General features: G+C 44.3%; 1 protein-coding gene across 1 annotated transcript in view; it reads right to left on the bottom strand.

Annotated features, from left to right (window-relative positions):
* The window catches only part of wdr48 (WD repeat domain 48), a 97,319-nt gene that overhangs the window by 62,088 nt on the left and 10,278 nt on the right, over window positions 1-24,953 (bottom strand). The window contains exons 2-5 of the mRNA XM_033043746.1: window positions 20,036-20,176; window positions 10,254-10,332; window positions 8,855-8,937; window positions 332-461 (exon numbers count right to left, since the gene is read on the bottom strand). Of these exons, the coding sequence (XP_032899637.1) occupies window positions 332-461; window positions 8,855-8,937; window positions 10,254-10,332; window positions 20,036-20,176 (433 nt within the window). The remainder of the gene's footprint in view (window positions 1-331; window positions 462-8,854; window positions 8,938-10,253; window positions 10,333-20,035; window positions 20,177-24,953) is intronic.

Genomic DNA, 24,953 nt, shown 5'->3' on the forward strand with positions numbered 1-24,953 from the left:
CCCCCGTTGATACTTCAACCACCTGCCCAAAGTTTGGTAGTCAGGCCATCTCTATCCATTCAGATTCAACCCTAGCCACTCTAATATATTTAATTCTGATTTCACACCATGTGGCTTCTGAAGTGATTTACTTACTCAGTTCCATTATATTTTCAGTGTGAATAAGTACAGCCAATATGGCTGATGCTGACAAAGACACAATAAAGTGTACCTTTGTCAGCATCACCAACTTAACACCTTTATAAATCCTCCTCATATTTACATACACTTTGATAAAGCTTATTTCATGCTCCATGTGTACTTTACGCTATTGTTCACCATGAAGACTTACTTGTTACTGTGTTGTTTGAGGCAGTCAGTGCTGTAAGAGTATTTACATCCCAGAGGAAAATCTGTCTGTCCAGCCCTGCTGAAGCCACCAACTCTTTATCTTTTGCATACGCCAATGCCTTCACATAATCCTACACACAAAAGAAGCATTAATTGTTTTTGGTTTGTGTCCAGTTTCCTCCCTAATACCAGTCACTCACATTGCATTATCATTTCACATTCACTCAGTGAACTCTGGTCCATCCTGTGACAGTAAACATCCAGTGTCACAACTGAACGAGGCAATGTCTTCAGACCTCCATATGATCAACTTTCTAGAGGTGGTTACTGGACATTCATGAGGAAGCCTAGCAGATTTCCTTTGCTTAGGTTAGTTGAGATTGGAGATACAGAGCGGAATCAGGCCCTTCGGCCCACTGAGTCCATGCCGACCAGCGATCACCCCATATACCAGCACTATCCTACACACTACAATATTTCCAAAGCCAATTAACCTACAAAACCTGTACTTCTTTGGAATGTGGAAGGAAACTGGAGCACCCGGAAAAAACGCACGTGGTCACAGGGAGAACGTACAAACTCCGTACAGACAGCACCCGTAGTCAGGATCGAACCCGGGTGTCTGGCTCTGTAAGGCAGCAACTCTACCGCTGCGCCACCGTGCTCTCCTTGGTACACATAATTCATTGCTATGCAATATTCTCTTGGCCTATAATATATGACACATTATTTTGCTAACCTCCCCTGATGCGATTCAACACAAATATTGTTTTGTGAATATTCCAGAGAGAACATTTAGTTTTAGTTTAGTTTAGAGATATAGCAGGGAAATAGGTCTTCAAACCAATGAGTCCACACCGACCACTGGTCACTTTATCACACCAGTTCTGTTATTGGGTGATCGCTGGTTGGTGTGGACTCGGTTGGTCGAAGGGCCTGTTTCCGTGCTGTATTTCTAAAGTCTAATGTAAAGTCTAAACATACACCAGATCTACCAGAAGCATCAGAAAGAGCACAGTTTAATACCTCTTTCAAAAAGCATTCAAAACAAATCACCATTCTCTTTGTGTAACACCACAGTCTGGATTATGCACTCAACTGCTGACTTGCTATTTGAATCCATAGACTGGACATAGAATCCATAAAAATGCTGTTTATAGAGAATTAATTTAAATTGAATTTCCTGTGATGCACCTTCTCATTTAACCACACGTGCAGAGCTGCCAAGTTTTGTCAGAGCATTTCAGTATTCTAGTACAGGTGCACAACCTTTTATCCGAAAGCCTTGGGACCAGACACTTGTCGGATTTTGGAATTTTTCGGATTTCCGAATGGAAGATTTTTAGCGTAGATTAGGTAGGTAGCGCGGGCGGCTTGAAAAGTCTGGAGCGGCTGCCTCCTCCCCGGAGACTGGGGAATCATTGTAAATCATTGCATAAATGTTAGTCAGTTAGTTTGGAGGGATTTTATGTGGGGGGGGGGGGGGGATGAAGGGGAAACTTTAATTCTTAGTCCCCTACCTGGTCGGAGAGGCGGGGAGCGGGCAATGCCTTACCGGGTCGCCGTGCAGTAAGCTCCGGAGCGCTGTGGCCGCCGACTCCCAACATCGCGGAGCTGGGGGCTCCGTCCGGCCGCGGGCGGTGCCGGTTGGAGCTCCGACCCCGGCAACTCTACCCCTGGCTGCGCGGCGCTCCAAATCCAGCGCGGCCCACGGCCGGACGCCCGCAGCCCCAGCTCCGCGATGTTGGGAGTCGGCGGCGTCGCAGCGCTGGGATACCAACGGGGAGCAGGCAATGCCTTACCGGGTCGCCGTGCGGTAAGCTCCGGAGCGCTGTGGCCGCCGACACACATGTAGGCGGCCACAGCGGAGCTGGGTCTGCGGGCGTCCGGCCGCGCAGCCAGGGGTAGAGTTTCCGGGGTCGGAGCTACAACCGGCGCCGCCCGCGGCCGGACGCCCGCAGCCCCAGCTGGGAGTTGGCGGCCACAGCGCTCCGGAGCTTACTGCACGGCGACCCGGTAAGGCATTGCCCGCTCCCTGCCTCTCCGACCAGGTAGGGGACTAAGAATTAAAGTTTCCCCCTTCACCCCTTCACATAAAAGCCCTCCAAACTAACTGACTAACATTTAAGCAATGATTTACAGATGTTTAATTGTCTCCCCAGTCTCCGGGGAGGAGGCAGCCGCTACAGTAGTACAGACCTGGGTTGACCGTGGGTCGTTTCGGGTTAAGTTTGGCGCCAAACGCGAGCTTTGGTGTGCAGACGACATCCTGGAAAAAATGGCCGGTTTTCGGAGTTTTTCGGTTTCCGGAACTCCGGATAAAAGGTTGTGCACCTGTACTTGAAAATCAGTATTTTGCTGAGGAAATCAGTATTTTTACGCGGTGCCATTTTGCTGAAAAAAATGTTGTTTTTTATGTGCAGTCATTCCCATGTAAGTGTACAAGAATGCATAACTTTGCTACCAATTGACATGTCTTCTACGCACCTTACTCGACAGTGCATTCATTAATTGCCATCTCTTTGTATACCGCTGTTTGAACGGTTGCTTCCTGCTTTTAGCACCAGATGATGATGTAGAAGCCATTTTGGAAGCCTCCCTCTACCTCCCTTGCGCCCCCCTTCGCTCCCTCTCTCTCCCTCCCTCCCTTTCTCCATCCCTCTCGCCCTCCCTCCCCCTCCTCTCCCTCCCTCTCTCCCCCTCCCTCTTTCTCTCCCTCCTCTTTTCCCTTCCACCCACCCACCCTCTCTCTTCCTCCCTCTCTCCTTCCTTTTTTTCTCCCTCTGTCTCTTATTCCCTCTCTCCCTCCCTCCTTCTCCCTCTCTCCACCCCTCCCTCTCTCTCTCTCTCTCTCTCTCCACCCCTCCCTCTCTCCCCCTTGAGCCCACCATTCTGTAAAATCAGGGCCAATCCCAATGTAACTGCAATCCCACTGGTAACCTTTCACCACTAGGCTTATCCAGAATTCTACCACTGCCTGAAAAATAATCAAAGACTCAACTACCACTGAGAAAGAGAATTCCAAAGACTCATTGTTATACGAGAATTTTCCCAAACAGTCTGGTCATAGCGCTATGTGTAAAGCCCATAGCGCAATGTTTAAAGCCCATAGCGCTCCAGCTGATAGCGCTATTTTTAGAACCCAAAGCGCTGTAGCCGACAGCTCTTCGTTTTAATTCTCACGCGTTAAACGGACAGCGCTCTGTTTAAACCTGGAGCGGGACAGGCAGCGACTCTGGAGAGAAGGAATGGGTGACGTTTCTGGTCGAGACCCTTCTTCAAACTGAACTGAACTCCATATTTAAAATCCGTATTTAACTACGCGAAACCGTACATCCGTAAGCTAATCGCATTTCCGTACAAAATACGGAAAATCCGTACTACCTGGCAGCTCTGCACGTGTGACTTCTTTTATTGCAGTGAGTGGTTCAACACAAAGTGAATATCTCAATATTGAGTGAAGCTCAATAGTAAGATTAAACGAGAACTTACCAGTTTGAAGTTTGATCTGTATTTTATGAGGAGTTACGATGAGGGATTACGTGAAGAAGCCCGCCAGGCGCATGCGTGTCATTCTTCAAAGCAGCGGTGTGGAATCACAGATAACTGTAATGACTAAACATAGTAAGATTAGAGAAGAGGTACCAGTTAAGTGTATGATCTGGGTGGGAGCGGAGGGCACGTAATCCCTCATCGTAACTCCTCATAAAATACAGATCAAACTTCAAACTGGTAAGTTCTCGTTTAATCTTACTATTTTACTTCGGAGTCACGTGAGTGACTACGTGAAGATTTTAAAGCTCTGTGATTTCATGCCGTGGAACGAGTCCATGCATCACGTCTGCCTTGACTGTTGGGAGGATTGTGTTAACATAATTTGGACATGAATTCGACATTGAAATCATAAAATTTTTAACACAAGTTTATAACCCCTTTATATGGGTTTAAATTAATTTACAGAACTTAAATTGTTTCTGCAAATGTTCCAGGTTTCATTACTGGTTTTACAAATAATTGGAATGTTTTTCCCCTCCAGACCATCCTGCTGCCTTGAGGATTTGATCCATTGGTACATCCAACTGTATCGCTGCCGATGTAGCTGCAGCCCTGGTGGAAAGAGATTTAAAAAATTTTAGTATCCACCCCAGCCTGTGTTTAGCAACTGTTTCAGCCATCTTGAGATGGTCTGGACCGTCACTCTTGGTGTGGTTGCTAGTGGCTGATAAAAAATGTGCCTTTTCATTGCCTCTTAGGATATTCGTTTTCTCCATGTGTAACGACAGATGTTTTATTATACACAGACGGTCATCTGTTGGGTATGACCTAATTGTATATAGAGGCCTGCTGATCCCTTTTTCTGTTCTGCTTACTATCTCATAAATATGAAACGTAATATTTTCCGTTGAGAAAGTCATGTTGTCCAGTGACTGTATCCTCTGTGCTGTGACCAATACCATTAGCATGACCGTTTTAATGTCAGTCTGTGTAAAGACAGAACTGTTGCTGGAGACCACTCCTGAGCATCTTCAGGATTATACTCACATCCCATATATGGGAGTATCTGGTACTCCTCATAGGCTTTGTACCAGTGGGTCAGTCCCAACAGTGTAATGGTCTGTCCCCTGCCATAGGTAAGTCGATAGGGCACTTCTGGCGCAGTTGATGGCACTGTAACTGAGCCCCTCATCATAGTGGAGGCCTGCCAGATATTCCAGAACAGATGGGATGTTCATATCTCTGATTCCATGTTTGATACCACTGGGAACCATGGTTGTGTAGGCCAATCGGGTACTACCAATTCCAGATGCAGAGTCTGTTGTATTTCCTTAATACCCGACTGATGAGGCAGGAAAGGAGGGAATGCGTAAATAAACAATTTCCCCTCCCCTCCAATGCAGTGAAAATGCATCTGTCGCCGCTGCCCCAGGGTCTGGTTCCTGTGTAACATAACTTGATAACTGGGACCTGGTGTCTGCCACTGAATTTAGTCTTCCTGGTAGATAAGTGGTAGATATCCAAATATCTTTCTGGAGACACCATTGCCAATTTGTATGGCCAGATTGTCACATGATGTCGATTTGTTTCCACCCTGTGGTTAATGTATGCTACCACGGTGGTATTGGTATTGGTGGCTCCGCACCAATTGTACTGGCATCAGTTTGTAGTACCATGGAAAAGGTTACTGACAATGCTTGGATAGGAACAAGGCTAGAGTTATCTATCCACCATTTTAGTTCCATTTTAGCCTGATTGGTAGTTTCACAGATCTGTCAAAATGACCTGCATAATTTAGAGTGCTTGTTTTTTGCTCTCTGTATGTTTTGGTAATGTAGAGGTCCAAATTGTGTGGCTGGAAAGGCAGCCATCATTATGCCAATTACTTTGGCTACCAATCTGATGGATGGTTTGCTGATGTCAGTGAGGTTTTTATAAGCCTCTATTAAATCTGTAGCCTTTCCCTTAGGCAGAGTCACCGACATGTGAACTGAGTCAATGGTGAAACCCCAGGTAGTCCATAGTAGTGGAAGACGTTAGTTTAGATTTAACTGGATGAAATCCCAGTTGCCCAAATAACCTTTTTTGTGGCTGTTACAGTTTGTTTGGCCAATTCCAAAGTTTTTGCACATAATGAGTATGTCATCTAAATATGCCATGACCATGTGTATACGTTTCCGTAGAAACGCTTGGGCTGGTTTCAAAAATTTTTGTGAACAGCCTGGGCTGATGATAACCCATTTGGCAGTGCTTTATACTGCTAGAGTTGTCCCATCCAGTTGAATTTAAGTAACATCTGTGGTCACCTCGTATAGGCACTGAATAGTAAGCATCTTTAAAAATGATGCTGGCCATTGAAGTAACCTTTGGGAATTAATTGTTAAGCAGTAACAAAGGTATCTATTTTGTTAGATCTATGATGATGCGATGACCATCATCTTTTTGTTTATATCTCGGACACGAATTTTAATGGTTCGTGTTGAGTTTTCTCAATTACACCTTTTATGTAAAGCCGCTTCAGTTCAGCTTGCGCTTTTGATTTCTTTCATCAGAAAGCACGAACATTCGGTTCAGTATATGTTGAACTGGAGGGCTGTACCTGTGTATAAACTCTATTGTATATCCCTGGATACTGCTTAAGATGTAGATATCGGTTGTTATCATGCTCCATGCATTCAGAAGAGAGTGTTATCTCCACTCAATCTCCGTGCCCACTGTTTGTAGGGAACCAGACCCATCTACCTCCATAGTTAGCAGTGACAGGTTTACCTTTTTGTAGGTTCTTCGCTGTTGTAGCGCTGGGGTCTGGATTTACGGTTGGTTTGCGTTGGAGGTCCCGCATCTTCCGAGAAGGCCGGTCTGGGCCATGGCCTAAAAGACTCATGTTTTTGAGTACCGGTCCTTCGAGCTTTCACCAGTTTTGCTGGTGGGTGCGTGGGGGTGCTAGGTTCCGGTAGGTTCTCTTGTTCCTGCACCCCTTGCACACTTTCTTCTGCGGACCCCTCTTCCAGGTCAGCCCAGAACTGACCCGCAGTGCTTCCTTCTGATGAGGTAGAAACACTGTGCAGCCCTTAAAGAGGTACTGCTGTGGGTTATCATAGGGCCCACAGTGACCCGACTCCATGTCCCGGAGTCTGTCACGTTGGAGCAAAGCTCCATACACCGCTTCTTCCCACTCCAGCGCTCTTGGGCGCTGGCCGCCGGCCGTGATTCAAAGTCGGACTCCTCTGAGTCCACGACCTTGTTTGTTTTGTGTCTAGCCTTTCTGCCCGGCCACGTGGATCTGGCCGGTGCGGAGGCAACATTGGGCACAGCTGATCCCACTATGGGTGATCCAAGTGCCGCTGGCTGCTGCTGGCTGCCCGCTGCTCCACGGTCCTCCTTCTCCAGCTTTGTCCTTACTGTCCTTCCGTGGAGTGGATATGGCCGGTGTGGAGGACATCTGGCACAGCTGATTCCATCTAGCCCACCAGCTTTGTCGCAGCCCGTTGTTTCTGCACCTGCAATCAGCATAGAAATGCAAAAAAGACCGCAGCTCTTACCTGCAGGTCCAAGTTTAAATCGTTGCTACGGGTGAGCATTCTACCCCGTCTGCTGCCGTTAATGACTGGTCAAGTCAAAGGCCACATTTGAATGGTCTCCCGCCCGGCCGTGGTGTTCTGGCCCGCGTGGGACCAAAAGTCGGCACTGCTCTCCTTATAACGGGAGATTAACGTGCCTTTGGCTGCTGCTGCCGGCTGCCTGCGACTCCGCTGTCTTCCCCAGCCAGCTTCACTAGCAGCACTGTGGACACTCCTTTGTCCAGCTTCCCCTCCTGTACAGACCTAGCGCGGGGAAAACATTAGTTTTGCTCCCTCTCCCGCCCGGCCCGGTGCGGGAGCGAGTCGGGAGCGAAAGTCGGGTACAGCTATTCCCATTACGGGAGCCGATTCCGGCCGCAGCTGTTGTCCCCTGTTGCGCTTACTCCACCTGGCTTAGCCACGGCAGGAGCGCAATCTCCTTTTGTCCCCTAATTTAAAAAAAGGGGACAGAGCACAAATACAACCCACTGTCTTTGTGGGTTGTTGGCTCCCATTTCCTCCACCCGTTTGGGGTGAAGTTTGGCACTCGCTCCCGTTATGGGAGATAGTGGTGCCGACGTCCGTTGCTGGCTGCCTGTTGCTTTTCAGCGGCAGCTCGGCAGCCTTCCTGCAATGAAGAAAAAGGTAAGGAAATCTCTTACCTGTGTTGCTGGTTCTCAACCTGCCGTTTCGGGAGGAACGTCCTTCCTCCCGCTGTGATTTCCGCAGCTCCACGGACCCATGTAGCGTCCTTGGGGCTGTTGTCCGAGTTTGTCGGACTGACGGCTCCGGAGTCGGAGCTGAAGACGCACGGACTCCCGCTAAGGGAGACTGTCGTGCCACTGGCTGTTGCTGGCTGCCTGCTGCTTGCAGACTCCTCCCCCGCCAGCTTTCAACAGCCTTCTGTAGAAAAAAGGTAAGTATGGAACGAAGTTCCCTTACCTTACTGTTGCAGGTTCGAAATCCTGCCGTTCGGGAGGAACGTCCTTCCTCCCGACAATGACGAGTTGCAATGCGTGTAGCGCAATGACACGCATGCGCCTGGCGGGCTTCTTCACGTAGTCACTCACATGACTCCGAAGTAAAATCAGAAGCAAGGAATTCAAATGCTCAACATGCAAATTGAATCAATACAAATTAAACATTGCAGCTTTAAGTAGATAAGCTATATTTTTCTATATCCTCAAAACAAAGAAAAAATATGTTCATTATAAAAACATGAAAGATGTATTATATACACCAGAGCATATGTATAACATGGAGTATGAGAAAGAGGTTTGCAATAATTGCATTAACCAATGGATCATCTCAACACCAAATTAGGAACTGCTTTTGATATTGGAGTAAAAATATTTAAATATGTATTGCATACGTGTGTATAAAGGTATAACTGTTGTCACCCATAAAACACATTTAAATGAACATCCCCCCCAACTCAGCAAATTGTAGTTTTCCCAAATAAAATCTACCTTGTGAGTTCGCAAAGTAGACATACAAAATCCTTTGTGAGCATTCCACACTTTCACTGTAGTGTCAGATGAAGCTGATATTACTAGGAAAAAAAGAGGCAATTTTAAAAGCTAAAGTTTGCAAACAACTTAGAATCATCACTTATGCAACGATCTTACATACAAAGCCCAACTACTGCAGGGCCACCAGCATAATCAAGGAAGAGTCTCTCCCATTAGGCAAGAAGTAAAAAAATGTGAAAACGCACACCTCCAGATGCAGGGACAGTTTCTTCCCAGCGATTATCAGACAACTGAACCATCCCAACGAGAGAGCAGTCCTGAGCTATTATCAATCTCACTGGTGACCCTCGGACTATCTTTAATCGGACTTTACTGGACTTTATCTTGCACTAAACGTTAGTCCCTTTATCATCTTCTTCATCTTGCGTATGGCGTGCACAGCCTAAAGTTGTAGGAATTTGATCTTATTTGATTGTGCACGCCAGGTTGATTGCATACATCGAAACAGGGCGGACCACGTGAAGGTTGCAATCTCCCACCCCCCTTTTATCATGTATTGTACATTGTGGATGGCTCGATTGTATTCATGTATAGTCTTTCTGCTGATTGATTAGCACGCAACAATAGCTTTTCACTGTACCTCGTGACAATAAACTAAACTGAACTAAATGAGCGAGAATCAGCAAGCTGGCCAACAAAGGGCCTGTGTCATCTGGTGACACTATCAGGACCTCAAGAATCATCACCGAGCATTTACTGGTCTCTTTGAGAGCATCTCCCATGCACATATATTTGCCATCAGAAAAGAGTAGCATCTGCTGCATGGGAAGGCCATCATCTTCCAATATACCTTCCATCCCACATTGACACCGATTCATAAAGCTATACAACATGGGAACAGGCCTATCGACCCTACTCATTCAATCCAACCAAGTTGCTCAACCACATTCGCCCCACTTGCCTGCGCTTGGCCCATACCACTAAACTTTCCTATCCATGTAACTGTCCAAGTGTATTTTAAATGTCCTAATTGTACTGCTTCTTCTGGCAGCTCGTTCCATATACTTACAACCCTCTGTGTAAAAAGGCTATCCCTTTTAAATATTTCCCCTCTCACCGTTGTCCTATGCCCTCTGATTTTGGACTCCCCTACCCTGGGGAAAATACTGCGGCTATTCGCCTTATCTATACCGCTCATGATTTTATAATTCTCTATAAGGTCTCTCCTCAGCTTTCTAGGCTTCAGGGAAGAAACTCCAAGCCATAAGAGCATAGGACATTGGGCTCATGATTAAATGGTGTGATAGGATCTTGACGGAGCAAGAGGATGCTTACTGTTAAACATTCAATATGTTAATATAAAACTGATTCAAAATAGTAAAGCTAAACTACTCACAGGTCTTTCCATTGCAGCACAACACAACATCATTTACCCAGTCAGTGTGGTGTTCCATAGAGGCAATGTAAGGATCTTGCTGAAAGAGAAAAACAGATATTAGAACCATGTGGAAGATTGTTACAATTCTGGAGATGGATCCTATCAGTCCCAGAATGAAGGCACTGAAGATGAGGTGGTCTCACAGAGTCTGGATTTAATTCCAGATGGATTACATCAAATTAACCGAAATCAATGCAATTAAATAATTTGGTTTTTAAAATCTGCAATCATCTGGGAACGATGGACACTTCAAAAATATGTTTTTCATTCCTATTTTCTTTATGGTGGCAGATTGAAGCAGCAATTTAATTCAATTCAACTTTATTGTCATTGCACAGATACAAGTATGGGTACAACGAAATGCAGTTTAGCGTCAGTCCGTAGTAATAGTGCAATATAGAAATAAAAAATACAGCAGCAGTGCCAGATACCTGGGTTCGATCCTGACTACAGTACGGAGTTTGTATGTTCTCCCTATGGGTTTTCTCCAGGTGCTCAAGTTTCCTCCCACACTCCACAGACGTGCGGGTTTGTAGGTTAATTGGCTTTGGTAAGATTGTAAGGTAAGATTTGCTAGGATAGTGCTAATGTATGGTGTGATCGGCTGTCGGCACAAACTCGGTGGGCTGAAGGCCTGTTTCCGCACTGTACATCTAAAGTCTAAAAACAAAGTCTAAAGTGTTAGGACAGAGAAGGCAGCCTGATATTCACACCAGATCTCAGAACAATGCTATTAATCCCATTCTCTCTGACATGCTTATCCCTCCTTCTGTTTCTCATATCTCACCCACGCGAGAGGTAATTTTAAACAGTAGTCAATTAAACAAAATGTTTTGGGAGGAGCCCAGGGTACCAGTATGGTGGTCACAGTCCTGATGGTCACAAGGAGATTGCCCCAAAATGCTGGAGTAACTCAGTGGGTCAGGCATGCGAACAGTGGAACTGGTAGGACGACTAGGGTGGAGGAAGGGGGGAAGTAATGCAGGAGTTACTTGAAATCAGAGAAAGTCATGTTCATACCGCTGGGTTGTAAGCTGCCCAAGCGAAATATGAGGTGCTGTTCCTGTAATTTTGGTGGCCTCACTCAATGGAGGAGGCCCTGGACAGAAAGGTCAGTTTGGGAATGGAAGTTAAAATGTTTGGCAATCGAGAGGTCACGTAGGCCAAGGCGGCCTGAGCGTGTGTTCAACAAAATGATTGCTAAGTCTATGCTTGAAATCACCGAAATACCACCAGGGGCGCTGCACGATTGGCTGCCCCGCCAACAGTCCGTCTGTATTTTCATCTTTTTTTGATTTTTTAGTGTGTTTAAAAAGTTTGTGTAAATGTTCTCTAGTTTGGTGGGGAGAGGGGGAGGGGGACGGGGATTTTTTTTTTTTCAAATCTCTTACACTGCCGGAGATGCAATTGTTTTCCGGATCGTATCTCCGGTCGCTCTACGGCCTAACATCCTAGAGCTGGAGGCCTCCTCGGACTGACTTTGAACCCCATGGCGGGGCGTGAACTTAACATCGGAGCCGATCCCTTGCCTGGTATTGCTCCAACCTGCGGACTTTACGATCAAGAGCTCGCAGTCTCGGGTTGAGACCGTAGATGACGGGAGCTCCAACGACGCAGAAGGTTTGACCAGCCCTGACCCGGAGTCCAATTGCTTGGCGCGGGGAGCTGACATCGCCCCGATGCGGGAGCTTGATCGCCCCGACGTGGAGGGGCCAAACGCCGCCGGCTACAGAAGTCAAGATCGTCCCGTCAACGGAGGGGTTGAGGCCCCCGACCGCTGGAGAACAAAGAAGGGAAGATATTGAACTATTTTTTTCTCCTTCCATCACAGTGAGGAATGTGGAGGAGTTACTGTGGTGGATGTTTATGTTAAAATGTATATTTTGTGTGTTCCGTTGCTTTTTATTTGTATGAGTGACTGGGCAAATAAAATTCCTCGTATGTTGCAAAACATACTTGGCTAATAAAGTATTATTGTATTGGACTGAATTGTCAAAAAATAGGAGAACACCAAAACCCACACCAGGAGCATCGAGTAGAACATGCAAACTCCATACAGACAGCAACGGATGAACATGGATTGATGGAGCTGAGGCAGTAATGCTACCTGCTGCAACACCACGCCTTTTTTGAAGTAGCTTTACAGAAATTTTGGACAATTAGTCATCAATAAGTTATGGGTGGAGCAGCTGGTACAGCTGCAGCTTTACGGCATTAGAGACCCAGGATCGATCCGGACCTCGGGTGGAGTTTGCACGCTCTCCCTGTGATCGGGAAAGTTTCCTCCGGGTTTGTAAGTTAATTGGCCTGTGTAAATTGCCCCTAGCGTGCAGGGAGTGGATAAGTAAGTGGGATAACATAGAATTGGGAGCAAAGTGTTCAATGATCGGCATGGATTCAGTGTGTTGAATGACCTGTCCGACCCACTAAACCAAGAAATTTGCTCATATATAAAACAAATGGATTTCTGTCCAAAATAACCATATAACAATTACAGCACGGAAACAGGCCATCTCGGCCCTTCTAGTCCGTACCGAACACTTACTCTCACCTAGTCCCATCTACCTGCACTCAGACCATAACCTTCCAATCCTTTCCCATCCATATACCTATCCAATTTATTTTTAAATAATAAAATTGAACCTGCCTCCACCACTTTCACTGGAAGCTCATTCCACACAGCTACCACTCTCTGAGTAAAGAAGTTCCCCCTCATTTTACCCCTAAACTTTTGTCCCTAAATTCGCAAATCATTTCCTCTTGTTTGAATCTTCCCTACTATCAATGGAAAAAGCTTATCCACGTCAAATCTGTCTATCCCTCTCATAATTTTAAAGACCTCTATCAAGTCCCCCCTTAACCTTCTGCGCTCCAAAGAATAAAGACCTATCTTGTTCAACCTTTCCCTGTAACTTAGGTGCTGAAACCCAGGCAACATTCTAGTAAATCTCCTCTGTACTCTCTCTATTTTGTTGACATCTATCTATATTACTAAAAGTCTGTTCTTGACCGGTTTTGGCCATCTGTGCTGCGATTTCTGAGAGAACGCCGCCACCTACGGCCGCCATTTTTGGCCACCTTGCTCAGAGCCCCCCTCCGCCGCATGTGTGCCGAGGATTTGTCCCATCGATTAAAAATGACAGAGATATTAATGTTTTTACAAAATTCCCCATTCTCTCTGCTGCCCCCGCTGGCGGCAGGGGGGAGGGACTATAAAACCAGGAAGTGGTGTGCCACACAGTCCCTTCAAGATGGAGACAGGCAGAGAGTCATGTTTCTCTGAGCTGTGAATAACACTGAACACATGTCAACTCAAATGTAAGTGCCCTTAGTGGTTCTAAAATGCTTGCAGAATGTGTCTATTGGTTCTAAAGCTTGCAAAAAAGTGTCTATTGGTTCTAAAGCTTGCAAAAAAGTGTCTCTATTGGTTCTAAAGCTTGCAAAAAATGTCTATTGGGTCTAAAGCTTGCAAAAAAAGTGTCTATTGGTTCTAAAGCTTGCAAAACATGTCTATTGGTTCTAAAGCTTGCAAAAAAATGTCTATTGGTTCTAAAGCTTGAAAAAAATGTCTATTGGTTCTAAAGCTTGCAAAAAATGTCTATTGGTTCTAAACCTTGCAAAAAGTGTCTATATTGGTTCTAAAGCTTGCAAAAAAAAAGTCTATTGGTTCTAAAATGGTTCATACTAGTGCTCCAGAAAGCGCCCCCCCCCCCTCCCCTTGTTGGCTTGGCTTGGGTGTGTCTTGAAATTGAAAGGCACTACTTACTGCAAATGGTGGCATGAAGTTGAAAGGCACTACTTACTGCAAATGGTGGCTTGGGAGCTTTGGCTTGAAGTTGAAAGGCACTATTACTGCAAATGGTGGCTTGGTTGCTTTGGCTTGAAGTTGAAAGGCACTTCTTACTGCAAATGGTGGCTTGGTTGTTTTGGCTTGAAGTTGAAAGGCACTACTTACTGCAAATGGTGGCTTGAAGTTGACAGGCACTACTTACTGCAAATGATGGCATGAAGTTGAAAGGCACTATTTACTGCAAATGGTGGCTTGGGTGCTTTGGCTTGAAGTTGAAAGGCATTACTTACTGCAAATGATGGCATGAAGTTGAAAGGCACTATTTACTGCAAATGGTGGCTTGGGTGCTTTGGCTTGAAGTTGAAAGGCATTACTTACTGCAAATGGTGGCATGAAGTTGAAAGGCACTATTTACTGCAAATGGTGGCTTGGGTGCTTTGGCTTGCAGTTGAAAGGCGGTACTTACTGCAAATGGTGGCTTGGTTGCTTTGGCTTGAAGTTGAAAGGCACTTCTTACTGCAAATGGTGGCTTGGTTGCTTTGGCTTGAAGTTGAAAGGCACTACTTACTGCAAATGGTGGCTTGGGTGTGGCTTGTAGTTGAAAGGCACTACTTACTGCAAATGGGGGGCGTGGGTACATTGCTTGAAGTTGAAAGGCACTACTTACTGCAAATTGTGGCTTGAAGTTGACAGGCACTACTTACTGCAAATGATGGCATGAGGTTGAAAGGCACTATTTACTGCAAATGGTGGCTTGGGTGCTTTGGCTTGCAGTTGAAGCAGTACTTACTGCAAATGGTGGCTTGGGTGCAATGGCTTGAAGTTGAAAGGCATTACTTACTGCAAATGGTGGCATGAAGTTGAAAGGCACTACTTACTGCAAATGGTGGCTTGGGAGCTTTGACTTGAAGTTGAAAGGCACTACTTACTGCAAATGGAGGCTTGGGAGCTTTGGCTTGAAGTTGAAAGGCACTATTACTGCGAATGGTGGCTTGGTTGCTTTGGCTTGAAGTTGAAAGGCACTACTTACTGCAATTGGTGGCTTGGGTGTGGCTTGAAGTTGAAAGGCACTACTTACTGCAAATGGTTGCTTGGGTGTGGCTTGAAGTTGAAAGGCACTACTTACTGCAAATGATGACTTGGGTGTGGCTTGAAGTTGAAAGGCACTACTTACTGCAAATGGTGGCTTGGGTGTGGCTTGAAGTTGAAAGGCACTACTTACTGCAAATGGTGGCTTGGGTGCAATGGCTTGAAGTTGAAAGGCATTACTTACTGCAAATGGTGGCATGAAGTTGAAAGGCACTATTTACTGCAAATGGTGGCTTGGGTGCTTTGGCTTGCAGTTGAAAGGCGGTACTTACTGCAAATGGTGGCTTGGTTGCTTTGGCTTGAAGTTGAAAGGCACTTCTTACTGCAAATGGTGGCTTGGTTGTTTTGGCTTGAAGTTGAAAGGCACTACTTACTGCAAATGGTGGCTTGGGTGTGGCTTGAAGTTGAAAGACACCACTTACTGCAAATGGTGGCATGAAGTTGAAATGCACTAATTACTGCAAATGGTGGCTTGGGTGCTTCGGCTTGAAGTTAAAAGGCACTACTGTAAATGCACTTACTTCCTGTTTGCACTGTATATTGATTTTAGATAAAACGCTACCACTTACGGCTGTGATTTTTGGCCATCTTACTCAGTCCCCCTCCGCTGAGCAGATGCAGAGAATTCTTCCCATCAATGAAAAATAAAAGTATTATTAGTTTTTTTTAAAATGTTGAGAATCTCTCTCCTGTCAATCACTCCATGAAAGCCACACCTTTTCCGGTGGGGGGGGAGGGGTTATAAAACCCGGAAATGTGGGTGTGGCTCAGTCTCTGCAAGATGGAGGAGGGAGAGGTCACGACTCGCTGTCTTTAGTGGCTTTGCACCCTACTTCAAATGGTATGAAACTGCACTTGAATTTGGTGGCCTTGCACCCTGCTAGAAGTGGTAAGAAACTGCACTTGAATTTGGTGGCCTTATACCCTGCTTGAAATAGAATTTCAACGATTAGTCGTGAGTCAACCGTGAGTGAGTGAGTGAGTGAGTGAGTTGCCAGCACAACAGGCTTGATTGACTGAGACGCCTGCCCAAGAATCCTTTTGGCGCACAATTTGCATACTAGCCCTCTGGAAACCAGTCCCTTCAGCCCACAACACCCATACTAGAGCTCCAGAAAGCCCCCCCCCCCCCCAACTGGCCACCAATATTAGAATTGGTGGACTGGTGGAATATTGCGTTGGATGACCAGCCCTCCTGTGTGATGCTGGGACCCAACGGGTCCCACTTAGTCTAGTCTTTCCTATAATTTGGCGACCAAAGGTGGACACCATACTCCAGAATTGGCCTCACCAATGCCTTGTACAATTTTAACATTACATCCCAACTTCTATACTCAATGCTCTGATTTATAAAGGCCAGCACACCAAAAGCTTTCTTTCCCACCCTATCTACATGAGATTCCACCTTCAGGGAACTATGCACAGTTATTCCTAGATCCTTCTGTTCAACTGCATTCCTCAATTCGCTACCATTTACCATGATTTGTCCTGCCAAGATGTAGCACCTCACACTTATCAGCATTAAACTCCATCTGCCATCTTTCAGCCCACTCTTCCAAAATGCCTAAATCTCTCTGTAGACTTTGAAAATCTACTTCATTATCCACAACACCACCTATTTTACTATCATCTGCATACTTAATAATCCAATTTACCACACCTTCATCCAGATCATTGATGTATATGACAAACAACAGTGGACCCAACACAGATCCCCGAGGCACCCCACTAGTCATCGGCCTCCAACCTGACGAACAGTTATCCACCATTACTCTCTGGTATCTCCCATTCAGCCACTGTTGAATCCATCTTGCTACTCCACTATTAATACCCAACAATTGAACCTTCTTAACCAACCTTCCATGTGGAACCTTGTCAAAGGCCTTACTGGTCCATATAGACAACATCCACCACTTTACCCTCATGAATTTCCCTAGTAACCTCTTCAAAAAATTCAAGAAGATTAGTCAAACAAGACCTACCAGGCACAAATCCACGTTGACTGTTCCTAATCAGACCCTGTTTATCCAGATGATTATATATATTATCTAAGTATCCTTTCCATTAATTTGCCCACCACTGACGTCAAACTAACAGGTCTATAGTTGCTAGGTTTACTCTTAGAACCCTTTTTAAACAATGGAACAACATGCGCAGTACACCAATCCTCCAGCACCATTCCCGTTTCTAATGACATTTGAAATATTTATGTCATAGACCCTGCTATTTCTACACTAACTTCCCTCAATGGCTTAGGGAATATCCTGTCAGGACCTGGAGACTTATCCACTTTTATATTTTTCAAAAGTGTCAGTACTTCCTCTTCTTTGATCCTCATAGTTTCCATAGCTACTCTACTTGTTTCCCACACCTTATATAATTCAATATCCTTCTCCTTGGTGAATACCGAAGAAAGGAAATTGTTCAATATCTCCTCTATCTCTTTTGGCTCTGCAGATAGCTGTCCACTCTGACTCTCTAATGGACCAATTTTATCCCTCGTTATCCTTTTGCTATAAATATAGCTGTAGAAACCCTTTGGATTTACTTTCACCTTACTTGCCAAAGCAACCTCATATCTTCTTTTAGTTTTCTAAATTCTTTCTTATGATTCTTTTTACATTCTTTATACTCCTCAAGCACTTCATTTACTCCATGCTGCCTATAATTATTGTAGATCTCTCTCTTTTTAGGAGACCAAAATTGCACACAATACTCCAGGTGCGCTCACCAGGACCCTGTACAACTGCAATAGGACCTCCTTGCTCCTAAACTCAAATCCTCTCACAATGAAAGCCAACATGCCATTAGCTTACTTCACTGCCTGCTGTACCTGTATGCTTACTTCCAGAGACTGATGTACAAGCACACCCAGGTCTCATTGCACCTCCCCTTCTCCTAATCTGACACCATTCAGATAATAATTTGCCTTCCTGTTCTTGCCACCAAAGTGGATAACCTCACATCAACCGAACAGGGACATAAAGATTCTGTACTCTTAAAATTTCTCTAAATGTCCTCCATTTCTCTTCTACATCCTTCTCATAAAACAAAGTGTCCCAATTCACTCCTTTTAAATCCTTTCGCACCTCCTCAAAGTTAGCCTTTCTCCAATCAAAAATCTCAACCCTAGGTCCAGTTCTGACCCTCTCCATAATTATATTGAAACTAATGGTATTGTGATCACTGGACCCGAAGTGCTCCCCAACGCATACCTCCGCCACCCGACCTGTCTCATTTCCTAACAGGAGGTCCAGCACTGCCCCTTCTCTAGTAGGTACCTCTATGTATTGCTGCAAAAAACTATCCTGCACATTTTACAAACTCCAAACCATCCAGCCCATTTACAGAATGTGTTTCCCAGTCTATGTGTGGAAAATTGAAATTTCCCACAATCGCTACCTTGTGCTTACTACTAATATCTGCTATCTCCTTACATATTTGCTCTTCCAATTCTCACTCCCCATTAGGCGGTCTATAATACAACCCTATAAGTGTTGCTACATCTTTCCCGTTTCTCAGTTCCACCCAAATAGCCTCCCTAGACGAGCCCTCTAATCTATCCTGCCAAAGCACTGCTGTAATATCTTCTCTGACAAGCAATGCAACACCTCCACTTCTTGCCCCTCCAATTCTATCACACCTGAAGCATCGAAATCCTGGAATATTTAGTTTCCAATCACAGCCCTCCTGCAACCATGTTTCACTGATCGCCACAACATCATACTTCCAGGTGGCAATCCAGGCTCTAAGCTCATCCACCTTTCTTACAATGCTCCTAGCATTAAAATATACACATTTTTGCACCACCTCTTATTCTCTGTTTATTATCTTTTTCTTCTTTCTTCCCTACATTTTGGGTCAGAGTGCTACCCTTCTCTTCTCTTTTTCTACCTATGTCATTGGTACCTATATGTACCACGACCTCAAGCTCCTCTCCCTCCGATTTCAGGATATCTTGGACGCGTTCAGACACATCCCAGACCCTGGCACCAGGTAGGTAAACTACCATCCGGGTCTCCTGACTGCGTCCACAGAATCGCCTGTCTGACCCCCTAACTATAGAGTCCCCTATTACTATTGCCCTCCTCTTCTTTTCCTTACCCTTCTGAGCAACAGGGCCGGTCTCTGTGCCGGAGGCCCGGCTGCTGTCACTACCCCCAGGTAGGCTGTCCCCCCCAACCGTACTCAAACATGAGTACTTATTTTCAAGGTGTACAGCCACCGGGGTACTCTTTAGTCCCTGCCTCTGCCCCATGCCCTTCCTAACAGTAACCCACTGGTCTGCCTCCCATGGTCTTGGAGTGACCACCTCTCAATAACTCCTCTCTATGACCTCCTCATTCTCCCTGACCAGAGAGAGGTCATCGAGCTGCTGCTCCAGGTTCCTAATATGGTCCCTTAGGAGCCCCATCTCGATGCACCTGTCGCAGATGTGGACGTCTGGAAGGCTATCAGACTCCATGACCTCCCACATCTGACATCCAGAACAACAAACTGCCCTGGCCCTCATTCTCCCCCCTTACCCTGGAAGAAATCAGCAGGGACTTCTATCAAGTGTCCCCTCAACCTTCAACGCTGCAGACAAAACTTTCCAGATAGTTGTTGAACCCAAAGATCTGAGGACATGGGTCAAATTAATGCAGGTTACAAAAGATTGAGATCTTACCATTTCAAATAGATTCATGGAAAAATCATTAAGGGATTTACATTTTACTGTAGAAAATTTTGGTAAACATTTTGCATAACGCGCTGGAATGACTTCCAATATCGTCCCAGTGCAGATTCTGAATCATGGATGCAGATTGTAACAGACCTAATGTGTGGGCAGACAAAAGTGATGTTGGACCAAGCCTCTCACCTTGTGCTGGTTGACACTCCATATCCTGATTATTGAATCCCGGCCGGCTGTAAATAGTCGATTTAGCGTGGGATCTAGCTGAAGCGCATTAACTCCATTACGATTATACTTCTCTACTTCATCCCGAATGACATACGATACCTGAAGTTAAAAAAGAGACAGGGTTCAATAAAAGTACCAGACAGTTTTGTCACAACACTAAAAGAGGAACCTTTCCTACAGGATGAATTATGTAGACAATCGTAGATTGGAACACATTTTTGAAAGCAATTAAAACTACACCAACCTTTCTTTTTCAATTTCTTATAAAGGTCAAAAGACTATTTGTAAAGCATACTAATGTTCCTTAGCCATGCATTTTAAATGCAGTCAGAGTAATACAGCATAGAAACAGGCTCTACGGCCCAACTCGTCCATATCGACTGCAATCTCAATCTGACCTTAGTCCCATTTGCTTGGGTTTGGCCCATATCCCTTCAAACCCTTTTCTATCCATGTATCTGGATACATCGATATTGCTCTGAACGACATAGACTTGGGGGCACTGGTTTTGTCTTTGCACTATTATTGTTTTTTTTTTAATAAACTGAACTTTTTAAATTCTTTATAATGGGGTTTACAGAGTACTATCTTTACCATCAGTTGTGCTGCTGCTAGTAAGTATTTCATTCTTCTGTTTTGGGACATATCTTGACCTGTCTAAATGTCTTTTAAATTTTGTAATTGTGCCCCCCTCTACAACTCTGGTAGATCATTCCATATACCTACCACCCTCTGTGAAAATGTTGCCTTTCACATCACTTTTCAATCTCTTACCTTAAATATCTGCCTCATGTTTTAGGCTCTCCTAACCTGGGAAAAGGATTGTGACCATCCATCTTATCTACACCCCCTCATGATTTCATAGTTCTCTACAATGTTATCCTTCAAACTCCTACCCTCTGATTTTGGTGTCATCTGTATACTTTCTGACCACTTTAATAATTTTGTCAACCAATCATTGATATAGATAACAAACTGGGACCCTGCCCCAGTCTGGCAACAGATCTGTTGTGCTGCTGCAAGTAAGAATTTAATTGTAGATGGACACAAAAAGCTGGAGTTACTCAGCGGGTCAGGCAGCATCTCTGGAGAAAAGGAATATGTGATGTTTTGGGTCGAGACCCTTTTTCAGACTTGAGTCTTTAGAAGGGTCTTGACCCGAAAGGTTACCTATTCCTTTTCTCCAGAGATGCTGCCTGACCCACTAAGTTACTCCAGCTTTTTATGGCTATCATCGGTTTAAACCAGGATCTGCAGATCCTTCCTACATATAAGAATTTAATGGTTCTGTTTTGGAATATATGCCGATAAAGCACTCTTGACTTGGCTCTTGACACATGCCTCTAGTCTGAACAATCTTTCACCGAGTTCTTCCGCTGAGCCAATTATGTATCTAATTGGCATTAGGATTGATATTGGTTGATTATTCTCATGTGTACTGAGATAGTGAAAAACGTTATTTTGCATGCTATTCAGGCAGATCATACAAGACATGATTCAATTATAGTACAACACATAGTACCAAAGAGAAAATAGAGTGTAAAATATAACGTGACAGCTACAGCTAAAGTGCAGATTTTAAAAATACTGCAAAGGCTGCAACGAGATAGATGGAAAGATCAAGAGTACTCCCTTAGTATACAAGAGACTGATAACACAAGGAAGTTACGTTTCAATCTGGTGATATATGCTTTCAAGCTTTTGTATCTTCAACCTAAAGGGAGAGGGGAGAAGAGAGAATGACCAAGGTGTGAGTTTGCCGGAGCAGCACAATGGCACAGCGGTAGAGTTGCTGCCTCGCTGCACCAGAGACCCGGGTTCGATCGTGACTACGGTTGCTGTCTGTACGGAGTTTGTGCATTCTCCCTTTGACCACGTGGTTTTTTCCCGGGTGTTCCGCTTTCCTCCCACACTGCAAAGAAGTGCAAGTTGGTAGGGTAACTGGCTTGGTAAAATTGTAAATTGTCCCTAGTGTGTGCAGGGTAGTGCTACTGTACGGCATGATAGTTGGTCGGTGCGGATTCGGTGGGCCGAAGGGACTGATTCCGCGCTGTATCTCTAATCTAAACTAAACTAAAGATCCATGATAGTGCCAAGCAAGTACAGAAGTGTAACTATTTTAAAAAAATTGCACTTGAAGCAACATTTGTTAAACCTACTTTATGTGCATTGATTCACTACCTAAATTGATCCCTAACACTTTCAGTACTTATACACATCAAAATACTCACTTCAGATACAATTCGAGTTATAAAGGGCAACATCTGCAATGGCACTAAGTGTTTCCAAAGTCTAAAGGAGAAAGGAGCAACACAAAAAAAGGCATTCTTTTTGAAATTCTACATAGACAACAGTAAAACAGACCTGGCCAGAAGCACTGCAGATCTTACAGCAAGGAAAGGATCATACTTAAACAAAAATCATGGTGAAATTGTTACAGGGAAATGTCAACACAATGCTGCCAACTTCATGCTGCACAGACACAGAAGCAGCATGCCAACGCCAATCTAGTATCTGACAATGAACAGATAGCAATGAGTAGAAAAAGGTACAACCAAGCTAATACTAAACAGAGACGGGAATCAGTTTTCTCCCCTCCACAACAACACTCCAAGGCTGAACAGTGGGATTGGCGACATTTCCAAAGAACTGCACTTGCTAACGCATCTCACAATGGAAAATGAAAGGTACGTTTTTGTTAATAGCATCAAGTGGGCATAATGAGTATACAGCAATCTATTTTCAGAGAGATAACTTACATTCACAGATCGGTTTATATTAAATTAAAAATCTAAAAGTGAGAGGAACTGTTTTAATTTGTAGAGGATTTGTTAAGCATTTGTATTTACTATCTTCTTTCCTGTGTCATGCACAGAACAATTGGTTTCAGTTTTTGCCCACCCCAAAATCTGTTGAATTCTTGGTATGTTCTGAACTGTACCAATTTTTGCCATTCCCTAAACATTATCAATAATAAAGGTTAACAAATATTGAATAGGTCAGGAACTTCAAATCACTGAAAAGATAATCTACAAAAGTGATTTCTGGTACAGATTAATTCAAGTTTTGTCAGTAAAATGGGGATAAGAGCTGAAACAGGCCACACAGGCTCGTGTGTAAAAGAATTGCAGGTTAAAATCAATTAATCATAATCCAAGCTGGAAATAAGAATATATTTCTCTACTTAATGTCCAGCTCATTAACACAATTTCAAAAAATGTTGCTTCCTCATAAATTCACGGCAAAAACTGAACATTGAAATATCATGTGCATGTAATGTGGGAAGCGTAAGACAGGCTAGTATTGTCATTCACCATGACAGGACATTCAACTGTGCTTCACATTCAATGGAGTACTTTATTATTAAGGTCACTAATGTAAGGTCCACAGTAGCCAATTTGTACAATCCAATCTGCTACATAATCTATACTCAATGCCAGATAATCTGTTAGTGATATATTGCATTCTCCCAAAACATAGGATGGGACTTTGCTTAATGTTGCAGCTGAAAGGCAGCAACTCTGGGATATTCCTGCACGGAAACAATAGCCTGATTTCATATAATTAATGGAGTCGGGCTTATTCCTAACATGGAAGCAGTTGTTACAGCAGCTGAGCCCCAGGTGCCATTGTAACCTGGAAAAACTTTAAGATCAGAGTATGGTGCCAATTGATGTATAGATTATGTATCTCTCCTCAGGAACTATGCCAACCTGTTTAGGAGATATGGGCTGTGATGAAGCAGAGATTTGGGATTAAGTTCTTTCATCTCCTGGGGATTTGTATTTGAATCAGCTGAAACAGAATATGAAAATTTGTCATGAAGGCTCTAGTTGAATCTAATATTCAACATACATTCCTGATGCTGCCTGATCCGCTGAGTTACTCCAGCACTTTGTGTCTTTTTAGGAGTCATATGTAAATGAAGTTAGCAATCAAATGCCAGATTGTTTGCAGATCTGAAGTGCTGGAATAACACAGCGGGTCAGACATGATGGATAGGTGACGTTTCAGGTCGGGACCCTTCTTCAGACCATGTTCTCCAGAGATGCTGCCCGGCCCGCTGCATTACTAAAGTACTTTGGTGTTCTTTTTTTGTAAACTATCAACTGCAGTTCCTTGTTTAGACCCATGACTGGCTTGTACCTCTGTAGAATGGGTCATGATGAGGAAAAATACTGCAGAAATAAGGAAGAGAAAGGGTAGGGGGCATTACTAGAAATTTGAGAATTCAATGTTCAAATCGTTGAGTTGTAGTTACCCAAGTGGTATGTGAGGTGCTGTTCCTCCAATCCAAGGTAAATCTCTTCTGCACCCTCTCCAAAGCCCTTGCATCCTGCCTGTAATGAGGCAACCAGAACTGCCCACAAGACTCCAAAATGAAACCTCAATGCTATGACCAATGAAGGCAAGCACAGCATATGCCTTCTTTAACATTCTATCTATTTGTGTTCCTACTTTCAGAAAGCCCAAGATCCTTCCCTACATCAATGGTGTTTAGGGTACTGCCCGTAACTCCTTATATTTGACCAATTATAGAAGTTAGGAATAAATATTGGCCTAGTTACTGGGGATAACTCCCCTACAGTTCTTCAATTCAGAGTCCTGGGATATTTCATAAATATCTAAAACAGGATCCCATTAGTTCTTGTGTAGGAAGGAACTGCAGATGCTGGATTACATTAGATAGACACAAATTGCTGGAGTAATTCAGCATCTCTGGAGGGAAGGAATGGGCAACGTCACTCATTCCTTCTCTCCAGAAATGTTGCCTGTCCGGCTGAGTTATTCCAGCATTTTGTGTCTATTTCTTCGTCATTTCTTCGTCATTTTATGCAATAGATAATGCCTCTAATAGATTAGATTTGATTTATTT

Source organism: Amblyraja radiata, chromosome 2 (assembly GCF_010909765.2).
Source record: "Amblyraja radiata isolate CabotCenter1 chromosome 2, sAmbRad1.1.pri, whole genome shotgun sequence".
NCBI lineage: Eukaryota > Metazoa > Chordata > Chondrichthyes > Rajiformes > Rajidae > Amblyraja > Amblyraja radiata.